Below are 12,444 nucleotides of genomic sequence, written 5' to 3'. Positions count from 1 at the left end.
TTTATTTTTTCCTTTAGATTTTGAGAGGCTTGTCCAGTTGCCTTTGCTGTTTCCAACCCACAGGAGGCCTGTGATCTTTTATATTTAACACAGGTTTTATGAGCATCACCAAAAAAAGTTTCTTTGATGGTGCTGAAGTATTTTGACCACTCGCTTCAAACTTTTTGGAACCTCTGGCCCAAAGTTAATTTCTTTATGCATTCAGTACATTTTAATCAAACCACAATGGGTTATTTTTAAAACTGTTGCGGCAAGAGATTTCAAACATGAGTAGTCTTGACTATGTCATAAGTACAAAACTTGGCCTGAGTGTGGCTTGTCAGCAGTTTTTCAGTGTTAGTTTCTTTTAGAATTCCTTGGAGTCCTTTTACACTATGGACTAAACCACAATGTAAAATAATACAGAAGTTTGGTAATCTATGTACAAAAAGGGAGAGTGTTCCATGTATATTGTTTCCTCCTCCTTGGGAAAGTAATTTGTCCAACAAGGAATCTGGTGCCTCTCTCAGTGGGTTGGTGGTTGCTCTTGGCTGGAACAGGTTGTGTTTGAGTTGCCTCCACTTTTACCAGATAGTGAAAATCCTCAGTCACTTCTAAAAAATGAATATGTACCTGCTTTGTTTTCCACTAAATTTGTTAGACTGTGAATTCTCGATGCAATCACTTGGGGAACTTAATTTCCTTGTGTATCTTTAGCATTCAGCCTTCACAAAAACCTCTTCTTCTAGGGATGCTCATGAAATCAGGTTAAAAATGCCTATTTTCTTTAGGTTATAAGGAATTTTGCTGATGTGCATTTACTCCTTCAGGAAGGAAAACTCACTCTGAAATATTCTGTAAACAAAGCAGAAAACAGAGAACACCTTGTAATACTGCAGTGACACAGAATCAAAGTGCTAAATTTTGAAGCAACCCATGCATTAAGTATTTTAGAGCCAAAAAACATCAGAAAGTCGGGTCAATTGGAAAGCTGACGTAAACTGATTGTTGCCAGCACTGAACAATCCCAAAGGTGTCTCTTGAATGGTTGTTTATTTTCCCATTTTTAACAGTTCAGACCCTTGTTCGTGAGTCACAAGTTGTCAGAGAAGCCAAAGAGCAGCAGATTGTGGAGTTGAAGAAGATGTGTGAGCAAAGCAATGATTCCCTGAACAATGAGTGGGAGAAAAGGGTAATGAACAATACTTGCTTTCTTGACAGATTCCTACAGTGTTTGTCTGATATAATACACTTTGTCACTCAACAAAATAAATATAAGGAATATGTTACTTTGAGGGATGTTTTTTTATGCTGATTTTGATTATTTTTTTTTTCCTCTGGAGTAATTAAGCCTCTTTTTGCTGATGCCTGCACACCCACACCCACCCAGCTGGTCACCCTCTGCCTGGGGTTCATCTGGCCTCCTGGCAAGTCTCTGGATGTATTAGGGAAGTGTTTATTTCTGGCTGACCTGACATGGAATTTTAATCTGGGTAAACCTGCTGCTACCTGCTGCCACGGTGATTCCTTTGAACTCTTATTTTTGCAATGGGTCACGAATTCTTCAGTGTATTTTTATTTATTGTTAAACTCAAGACAGCGGCAAAGCAGGGGGAAAAGCATGTTTATTGTGAGACAGCATCACCTTTGTCCAGATTATTGTCAGGATTTGTCCTGCTCCCCCCACTTGGGAGAGGGAGGGTCACAAAAAGGGCAGACCCACCCGCCTTTATAGATGAAGAATGCTGTGTAATTTAATTTTTTTGCAACCCTGCATCTGGAAATGATGTTGGGTTTAATTCTTGCCTTCTGAGAGATAAATCATAAATCTTGTCCTTTGTGCTGAAGACCTCGAGGCTTCAGAGTTAAATGGGCTTTTCTCATAGAATCCAGAATGGTTTGGTTTGGAAGGGGCCTTAAAGATCATCTCATTCCAATAGAATATTAGAGCATGGCAAAAGTATGTCTTTTAGCATTCTGTGTGGATTAAGTTATGCCCTCCACACACTTCTAAATGACTTGCTTATATTTCTTACAGCTTTGTAGAGTCACAGCAGACCTATTTAGTGAGCAAATTATCTAGTCTTGTTAGAAAGGACAGAAATGTGACCACCCGGGCCTTTCAGTCGTTCTGTTTGTATTCTGCAATAATCTAATACTTATAAATGCTAGTTTTAGATGCCATTCATTATTTTCTGCTGTTTTTCTGATGCACAGCTTCACGATGCTGTGGCTGAGATGGAGAAGGAGAAGTTCAACATCCGGAAGAAGCACACGGAGGACATGCAGGAGCTGCTGGAGGAAACCAACGCCCGGCTCCACAAAATGGAGGAGGAGTATTTGCAACAGACCCAGTCAACTGTGAGTTTGATTGTGAACATCTCACAGTGGCAAGTGTCTTTTCCAACATTCAGACTTTGTGGGTTTGTGTTCAGGTGGACTGGAAGTGCTCGAGGCCAGGTTGGAGCAACTGGGGATAGTGGAAGGTGTCCCTGCCCATGGCAGGGGTTGGAATCAGATGATCTTTAAGATCCCTTTAAGGTCCCTTCCAGCCCAGACCATTCCATGATTCTGTGATTTGTGTATGTACTTATTTTTGATGGTGCAATGCAGTTATTCTGTCCTTTGAGAGGACAGCCAATCCAACCAAGGGTTTTTCCCCCAGATAAAATTAATCAAAGCACAGCCCTTCAATCAGTATTACAGAGAAAAATATTTGTGATGAGGCACTGACTGTAACATTTCTCACTGGTTTTGATTCAAGTTAGCAGAACTTTTGTTTCTGTAGGTTTGTGCACTATAAAAAAAGATTTATATAGTAGATCTGTTTTCACAGATACTTGTGACTCTTTACTTACCCACCTTCTCTTTGAATGAGCAAATGCTTGTTAGATTAAATATCACATAAAAAGAGTTTTGAAATAATTATTGATTATTCTAATGTATTATGTTTCTTTTCTAGAATCATTATAAACATGGAATAAGGTATAATGTGGATTTTGTGCCTGTTATATAAATGATGCAAAAAGCTAAAAATTGGCAAGTAACCTCAAAAAAACATCCTGTACTTTTTATCAGGATGAGGCATGAAGAAAATTGAATGAGTGAAAAGACAATGTCAAACAAAATTTATTCCTTTATTAATGAATGTTGAATTTAAAAATTAACATTCAGATCATGTCATAGGTAACAGTAAATACAGAGAAAAATGGACACAGTCTGTCAGCAAGATTGAATTTAAGAACCATCAAAACTAGACAGATCTTGCTGAGCAGCTTCTGATTTAATAATTAAACAAGGTAGAGTTCAAGGCAGGGCTTAAGATGAAAGACTAGACTGTCACTGGAAATTAGTTTTCTTTTTTTCTCTCTCTCCTTCTTTCTGTCTCCTGATTTTATTTTATTTTTTTTTTTTGGTTGGTTGGTATTTCAGAGTTTTTCCTTGTTCAGAGTTTCATGTTGTCAGGAATGCCAGTGCTGTTAGAGAGAGGAATGGGCTGAACAACTGAACTAATGCCAGAGAGCTCATAAGGAGGGGGTTGTGCACAAATGTGAACTTCCTCGAGGGCCACAGGGCCAGGGAGGAGTTATTATATTTGTTAATATGTCAGTACTTTTTTTTTCCTTTAAAAAAACCCCAAACAAACAGAAAACTCCAAAACAAGGAAAAACAAACAAAAAACCTGAAACAACAAAACCGAAACAACAAAACCAAAACAACAAAAAACCCCCAAAACAAACACCCCTTTGCCCCCCAGAAAAAAACCCCCAAACATTCCTGTGCAGTTGGCTTTGCATTGATGGAGAACTTTGCTCTGCTGTGGTCATGGAATATTTTAAGCTCAGGTGACACAGCTCAGGTGACCATCCAGGTGACCCTGTGTGAGGTTCTGGCTTTGCTCCAGGCTCTTGTCCCAGTCGGGGCAGTGCCTGCAGGTGGCTGATGTTTGGGTTTTTATTTTACTTTAACAGTGGCTGAAAATTCTGTTCCCATTTCCCCCATCTTCAGGCCTTTGTTAATATAAAAATAACTGTGATCTGCACATCCTGGAAGGACAGCTGGGTCTTATTTTTTGACTTCAGCCTCCTGAGGAGTCCTCTCATTTCCGTGCATGTTACCATAAATTTAGGGAAGAATGGGAAGTGGCAGAGTAGTCTCATGCTACCTGCCTGTTCTTATTCTGCTCCTTTTGAAATTTGTTTATATTAGGAGATGAAGTTCTAGGAAAAAGATACAGCTTTTAATAGATGTGATTTATTGAGAGGAAATCACTGTAATTAGATTAATGGGAGGTCTAAAAATCCTTTATGTGTGTTATCATCCATTACAGTTTTCCATAGAAATACCCATCTTCTCTCCCATTTTAAGAGATTTGCAATTTAAAAATCAGTTGCATTGACTGCTTTGCTTAAGGGAAAAGATGCGTTACTTTGAAGGGGGATAGACATCCATATTTTGAAGGTTTTTTTATGTTTTGTGTAGAACACAGAATTTACTGTCGTGATTGATGACAGCTTTGCTATTGTAACCCTTGTGCCTCTGGATCACCAAAGAACCTTGTTGCTCCAGGCTACTGAATAACAACAGGACTATTCCCTCATTTATTCTGGGTTTCCTCAACGTGACTTATTCTTTTAGAACGAGACTGTCCAAAAACTGGGGGCTCGTGTCCAGCAGTTGACTGTTGAGGCTGAAAATAGTCATTTGCTGCAGCAAAAATTGTCTCAGGAGAAGATTGAAGCAGAGCAGCGTTACCAGGACTTGTGCTCCGAACTTCAGGAACTCAAAGCGAGGTAATTAAACAACACTTGCCTGTTTACCATTTAAGAATATGGAATTTCCAAGAGCAAACATTGTTCATTTTGCTCCAAGAGCACTGTGAATGTTACTTGACATTAGAAAGCTTTCATGAAAATGTATTAATTGTTGTCCAACTCCTTTTGGACTGGCCCAACCAGCCATCCCGAGGAGGGTGTTGTCTTTCCATTATTTATAAGCAGCTCGTTGTGTGACAGGAGCAGTGGCACAGGCAGACATGCAGGATCTGTAGAATTGATATTGAGCAGGTAAAAATGCCAAAATATGAAAGCAATTTCCATATTCTGTTTGCTTGCTCCTTGTAGGTACAACTTGCTGCAGAAAGACAAGGACCACATTATGCAGGAGTACAAGGAGAACATCCAGAGACTACAAAGTAAATTTGATGTTGATAGAGATTTTATAAAGCAGGAACAAGCTCTCTCTGCAGCTAAGGTATGATAGGCAGGAAAATGTGGTTTGTTTAAGTGGCCTCCTCAATATAAATATAATGCTTATGTATAAATACGAGTAACTGTTCAGTTCTCTGAGTTACTCGTGTGTAAGTTGAAATAGAATTGGAATTTAATTTCTCATTCCCAAATTTGACTGAAAAATCACCTGAAGTTGACTGATAATTCTGGGGGGTGTGTCCCCATACAGGTGGTATTTCCACAGCTGATTCAGATAAGATACAATTAATACCCTGACCTTGTTTGTTCTGTTAAAATTCTGGATACCAGAGGATTCCAACACACATTTCTAAGTTCACCAGAGGGCCCAAAGTGATGTATCCAGAGCTGTAAACTCAGACAGGTTTTTTTTCCCAAGTTGTTAATTTTTTTCCCAATTTTGGGCAGCTTTGAGAAATAAATTTAAAGATGTAAAAGATGAATCTGAAGAGCTAATGAGGAGTGCAACCCAAAAATCCCTTTTTCTGTTAAATCCCTGCAGACATCTGATGTGATTGAGGAATTACAGAGGAGTGTGACTCAGTTAAAGCAACAATTGAAGGAATCAGAACACCAAAGGCAGCAACAGCTGAAGGTGAGCCCTGACTTTCCTAAAGGATGACCAACCTCTTCTCCTTTTTTTTTGGTGATTTAAATGTTTCAACAGCCATACTGGAATGCACTTATATTTCAACATGCCTGCTTGTCTGTGTTTTATTAATAGAAATGTATAAAGTGTCACCTTTTGCTTAAAGGTTGATTTAAAAGTGGGACTGAAAGAGGTGAGGGCAGAATTTTCACGGAAATCTTTTGACTGTTTCTTGTAATTCACATGTTAAATAAAACAGTTGAAATGTGTGTTGGTGGGTTACAGAGAAACATGACAAAGAATGATGAATGTCTTTTTTTTTTTTATCATAAACTGTAAACACTTTAAAAGTAAGTTTCAAAATTGTTTTTAATTTTGTCACTCTTGAACAGTTCAGTTCAATATTCTGCCTTCCTGTAGGCATTTAAATTAATCCTCCTATCTGAGGATAATGAGTTCCACATCTGTATCATGTATCAGTCCTGTTGGAGTTTTGGCATCTACTTCTTCTCCAATGTCTTTCATTTCACAGTTGATATAGTACAGAATGGCATTTTAATAGCTCAGGAAAACAAGTTGCTGTTTCTCTTTAAAAAACATGAATCATGACTTTTGAGATAGTTTTGTTATTTGCTGTTGGTTGAATTTTTTTTTGGTATGTCAGAGAATTTTTTAAGGATGACATCGAGTGGATTTTTAATTTTTATGGGCTGTTCTATATAACAGCAAATGTATGTGTTTGACTGCTTTGAAATGGAAGAAAAATGTGATTGGATTATTTAGAGTACACATTTCTTCCCTTGCAGGATCAAGAATACAAGGTTCAGCAGGACAAACTTCACTGGGAGCGTGTGTATGAGAAACAGGTAATGTTTGCAAGGAAAGTGAACCATCCTGTGCACATTTCCAGTTTTCTTCTGTACAGAAGTTAAAGTTTAAATTCTGAAATCCCCAAAGTAGTAAATTTTGGAATCCAAGCATTTCACGAGGTTTGGAAAAATAATGGGACAAATTCAAGGAAGATTTTAAGGACAGCTATTTGAGCACAGAGATATCACCTCTGATTCTGGGAACCTGCTGCCCAGTGATTTGGGCTGGGAAGGCATTCCCAAAGAATTGCCCCTGGAAACCTGTCCTGTTATTTTACACTGCTTTTGGTGGCAGCTGATGCCAGCTGCTGTTAGAGAAAAGATAATGAACTGAATGAAACCTGGCCTCTTGTCAGTGTTCACGTGTTCTTCCATACTTCTTTTTCCCCAATATATCCCTGTTCCATCCTTCTCCATGTGTTCTCCATATATTGTCAACGTGCATTGTTTTTACATCAGAAACTTAAAGCAAAAAACGTAATTTTCATCAGAAACACTTCATCTTAAAGCACTTTGCAAATGTTGTCTGCTCTTTCAGGCTTTAAACATCAATAGGTTTCAAATTAAACTTCAATTTTAGTGACATTATGTGTGCAACTCCTGTTCAGTCAGAGGGTGCTTAGATGCCTGTTTAATTGAAAGGATGTGTTACTCAAACATGTCACTTCCAAATGTGGCAAATTTATAACATGAAATAATGGATTGTGATCCCAGCTACTTGTCACTTGGTAATAGCATTTGTGACATGAATTGCAGTGGGGTTTTGGTTTGAGTTAGTCCCTTCTGCTGACTTGAAGTCAAACCCTTTTTTGTTCCGAGATCTGCTTTGGTTTAAACCTTGCCTACCTTTTTAGTCAAGTCGTGGGTTTTTATGAATGTTGAACTCCAGAAAAATCTGAGATTGGAGTAACATTGCAGGTCAAAATAAAAATATACTGGCATAATTTGGGTATCTTGTGGTTATTGAGGTAAAGTGGACATTGATTTATTGCAATATATCACTTTGGTTTATAGCAATACATCACTTCCTCTGCAGATAAGTACAGATTAAATATGTCTGGTCATGTTTCCAGGTGCCAGGGAGGGTATGAAGCTGAGACAGGGAAGGTTTAGGTTGGATCTCAGGGAAAGGTTCTTCCCCCAGAGGGTGTTTGGGCACTGACCAGGCTCCCCAGGGCAGTGGGCACAGCCCCAAGGCTGCCAGAGCTCCAGGAGGGTTTGGACAGCACTCCCAGGGACAGGGTGGGATTGTTGGGGTGTCTGTGCAGGGCCAGGGGTTGGACTGGATGATCCTTTTGGCTCCTTCCAGCTCAGGATATTCCATGATTTGAAGTCCAAATGCATCGAATGCCTCACATCTACCTGTTAAACTTGCTGTGTTGCCCTTCTGCAGCAGAGCCTGTCCTGTGATGAGTCTTGAATGAGGTTTGAGGTTCATTTGGGGGAAAACTCCTCAGTGTGGGCTGAGGGCATGGCAGCAGTGCCCCCACACCAGTGAGCCCAGGCAGTGAAGCTGCAACTCTGTAAACGAGGAAGCAGAACCTTTATTTTTATAAATAACTTTACAGGCACTCTGCCTGTTCATAAATTCTGATGTAATTGTGTTCTCAAAATCAGATCTTTGAGGAAGGAGAAGAAGAAAAATACATGTGAATTATCTATGGACATAAATCAATAAAACAGGATAGATTGGCCCATAAAATACTAAAACCAGCTTGCCTTCAAGTGAAGGAATCATGAAGTCTCTGGTGCAATCTGTTCACTTGAAAACCTACCCATTATCTAATAATCTTTATGAGTCTACAGTGGCTGTTGCTGTGAGGATACTTAAACATCAAACAAATAATAGGTAGTAACCCTAAATGTCACTATTTGATTAAAGGTGCTTATCTGCTGTATCAGGAACCAGTTAGACTAAATGGCTTTACAAGCCTAGGAAACACCTGCTTTTTATAAATAATCCACTGCTTGTTTTCCAAACATTCAGTTCAGCATAGGAACAGGGACAGATTATTCCTGAGAGCCATTCCCAAGCCAGCTGTTAAATATATAGAATTTACCAGGTTTGGCAATACCTTCTTTTCTCTGATAGACAGCCCATGGGTTTGGAGACTCTTGGAACCCACCTAAGTGCTCAGACCATCCTGGAGTGAACACCCACAAGGAATTGCTCACAGCAGGGAATCTCTGAATTTGGTTTTTCATTGCACTATACATTTATTAGAACACGTTTTTCTTTCTTGTAGTGACTTAATAACATGCAATATTACAAATGACTGCGAGTGAATAAAGGATTTCCTGGGCTTCTCATCTCATGCAGAAAAATCTTGTTCCTTGAGCAATCCTAAAGCAATGCAAACTCTTGTACTTCATCTGCCTTTGGCATAAAAATATTAGGAAAACTCGTGGTTTGCACCACTCTTGGGAGATTGCCAAATTCAAAGATTCTTATACCTGGTTTTGAGTAATATTATTATTATCATCATTATAATTATTATTACTACTTGTTTTATTACTGTTATTCCTCAGGATGTTTATGTAAGATATTTACATTTGTTACTTTTATTGTGGTAAGAATTGATAAGTGATTGGCTTTGGGTGTTCACAAGTTGGTAAGTAGGAACCCTGCACCCTAGAGAATGAATACATGGCACTATTTTAGGCACTGTACTTACCTAAAGAAAATGTGATTCCCTTTTCTTCTGTAATTACTGATATTTCTTTATTGTAGAGAATAATATTCACTTTGAGACTCAAAATAGCTCTATTGGCTCATATTTCATCTCTCTCTTAATCTCTACTTTTGCATTTTACATAATTTTAGAAACCTATAGATGGTTCTCTGCATCAGTGCAAAAGAAATGCGTGAATAGTTTTTAGAATTAAAAATAACATTTATTTCTCTTGAACTGTGGCATTGTTTTAGCTAAAACATGGCTGTTTTTTTTCCTTCAAATGGCAGATTAATGTCATTCAGAACGATCTGGATAAAGAAAGAGGGGATGCTCAGAAGAAAATCCGCAAACTGGAAGAGACTTTGAAGTAAGTGAACATGGAATAATTGTTGAACCATCCCTGAGGTTTTTAGTCAAATTTATGTAACAAATTTAGGCTTTGTCTCATCTAATGGCCTTCCTATAGTTTGACTGGGTTTTCTTCCCATTGCAAAGCTGCATTTTCGGGGTTCTCAGTCGACCAGAAGAGTGGAAAAAAAGTAAAGCAAGAACCAAATCACCCAAATTTGTTGACTTTTGAGTGGTGGGAATTGAGGTTCCTGATGTCAGCTGGTCTTGGCCTCTTAAATAAAGGGATCTGGGTTCAATTCAGAACAGATTCATTGAAAGTAAATAATCCAAACTAAAGACTTGTTGCTTGGGACTATTTTAAAGGAAGGGATAAATTTGAAAGACATATTTATTTAAATGGTGTTTTACCTTGATGTAGTATATGATGTTTGTGATTTTATATTTTACTTAATATCCATAAATTACAACTCTAATGTGGATTTTTCCCTGTTGATGCCACACTTTTTTGTGTGAATACTTGTTTTTCACATGGATCGAAGGCTTGGAGAAGTGTCTGCAGCAAACAGGAGACACTTTTTATTAAGTAACTTGGTACTTTTGCCAACCTTGTACATTAAAAAACTAATCAGGACACCCCAAGTTTGATGTTTTGTGAGCAGGGGAGTGGTTTACACACAGCAGATACACAGAGGACAAGATTGACTCTTGTTGTGCTGCTTCCATTTTTTGATTATGTAAACTATTATTTCCATCTGTTTATCCAGTTTAAATTGAAAGTTATGGAAATAATTTCCAGGGAAAGCAGAATATTCTGAAACAAACCAGGAGTTACTTGCTAAAACTATTCAGTTAAATATTACAATGTACCTTATCTGGGCTGAGAGAGGCAAGTGAAGATACTTTTATTCAATAAAAGTCACAGAACTGAAGTCTGTATTTCTTTATTTCTGTAATCTCTGAGGTATTTGGCATAAATAGAGACTATCTTAAATCACTACAGACATTAATAAAAATTCCAGCTTTTAATCTTTAAATTCTTTACACTGACTACTATTTATAATTTTGGGGAGATTGAATTGTTATCAACTGCACTTAATCTTTTAGTATTTTACCATCTGATTTGTTGATAACGAAGTTGCATTAATTTTCTTCCACATCTTTCAAATAAAGTGTCAGTTTGCACTTACTTATGTTAATAAAATCAGTCTGACTTTCCAGTCCAGGGGCTGCTCGGGATGGATTCCCCATGTGGGTGCTCTCAGTGCAGAGTAAACACTCCCCAGGCAGTAACTGTGAAGTGGGTGAGAGTGCTGGGGGGGTTTGAACTTTAATTTCAGATATTCCCTGGCTGTAGTTAAGCTTAGGTTTAGCTCTGAGTTGAGAGCAAGGATTTGAAGAGTGAAGTTTTAGGGCCCACGAATTAAGACGCCGTTGGCAGAGAGCGGTGCCAACCTTGTGCTTCGTGTGAGTGGGTCCTTGGGCCAAAACTGGGCATGGATCAGCTCCTGGGATCAAAGAGCCCTGGAGACTGTTCAGCAGGTTAAAAATGAGCCCTGGAGACTGTTCAGCAGGTTAAAATTAATTCGCTATTTCCCTTACAATAATTGATTAATACTGTTCCTGGTTTTCAGTGTGTCTTCTACTGCAGACTACTCCCACTCCTCTTGCAGAGTAGTTGTCCCAGGTTCACTTCCATGTCCTTTAACACTCTGCTTGTCTCATGCTTTCTTTTTTTCATTTAATTTTTTTGATTCAGGGTGTTAAAAATAAGGTAGAGATTTCTTGAATATAACCATGTATAACTCTCCCAATTTAAATGGAAAATGTTTTCGTTTTGGAGGTAGCTTACTCTTTAATAAAAATCTCTGCTGCTGCTCTTTTGGTTTTTATAGCAGGGATTTGGGGTTAATTTTGAGATTAGTAATGGAATTAGTAATTCTAATATGTAATTATTTTGTAGTGGAATAGAAATAAAAATTAGCTTCCACATGTGTTTTTGCCTAAATGGAAACATAAGTTTGGCAGATTGATCAGGGTGGATTTGTGCTCCTAAAGATTAAAAATATTGTCTTTACAGGAATATGGTGCCCTGGTTTAAGGCCAACATATATTCCACTGGATGGTTCTTTTAGATTTCAGCTCTGGTGCCAAACCTGTGGGTCTGGTCTCTGTGCTTCCCTGACCAGGGGTGTGTTGGTACATGTGGCTGTTGGGAACAAACTCACGTGCCCAGGATGGAGGAACTGCTGATCCTTCAGGGATGGCTTTCTGGAAGCCAAGCCATTAATTTAGCCCCAATGTTTCTGGACTATACTAAGATTTTTTTTGTGTGTGTGTTTGCTTATATAGGATATGTATGTAAGTAATAGATAAGGAGCAGTGATATTTATTGTGGTAGAAATGGATGGTTTCCTTATGGCTCTTTTTTATCCCTTGCTGCAAAAATTAGTCCTTTGAACAATCTCTTGCTTTTAATGAGTTCACAGGACCTAATATCTTATGCAAAAATGCTTTATTTTGCTGAATTTCTTTGACTACTGTCAGAATGAAATTAGGTAACTACAAGCTAAGGCAGACACAATAAATCTTGGGAAAACAACCTTGTCTTGCATGAGATGGGTGAAAATCTAGTTCAGCATCTTCAATAGGAACAGTGCCTTGTGGAATTGCACCTCAGAACCCAGTAGGTGCATCAGTGATTTCTCATAAACTACTTTGATGTGAATGCACTT

The 12,444-nt window shown here is 38.3% G+C and overlaps 1 protein-coding gene across 3 annotated transcripts in view; it reads left to right on the top strand.

The window, feature by feature from the left end:
• CEP112 (centrosomal protein 112) overlaps positions 1 to 12,444 on the top strand; it is a 155,777-nt gene that overhangs the window by 31,628 nt on the left and 111,705 nt on the right. For all 3 annotated transcript variants that reach the window (XM_039390287.1, XM_027749648.2, XM_027749647.2), the window contains exons 11-17: positions 1,053 to 1,171; positions 2,197 to 2,340; positions 4,618 to 4,772; positions 5,103 to 5,232; positions 5,731 to 5,823; positions 6,624 to 6,683; positions 9,649 to 9,728. In XM_039390287.1, the coding sequence (XP_039246221.1) occupies positions 1,053 to 1,171; positions 2,197 to 2,340; positions 4,618 to 4,772; positions 5,103 to 5,232; positions 5,731 to 5,823; positions 6,624 to 6,683; positions 9,649 to 9,728 (781 nt within the window). The remainder of the gene's footprint in view (positions 1 to 1,052; positions 1,172 to 2,196; positions 2,341 to 4,617; positions 4,773 to 5,102; positions 5,233 to 5,730; positions 5,824 to 6,623; positions 6,684 to 9,648; positions 9,729 to 12,444) is intronic.

The sequence above is a fragment of the Pipra filicauda genome, unplaced genomic scaffold (assembly GCF_003945595.2).
Source record: "Pipra filicauda isolate LSUMZ 115617 unplaced genomic scaffold, ASM394559v2 scaffold80_size11013439_pilon, whole genome shotgun sequence".
Taxonomy (NCBI): Eukaryota; Metazoa; Chordata; class Aves; order Passeriformes; family Pipridae; genus Pipra; species Pipra filicauda.
Note: the sequence above shows the minus strand (reverse complement) of the source record. Positions and strands in the feature narration are given on the sequence as shown.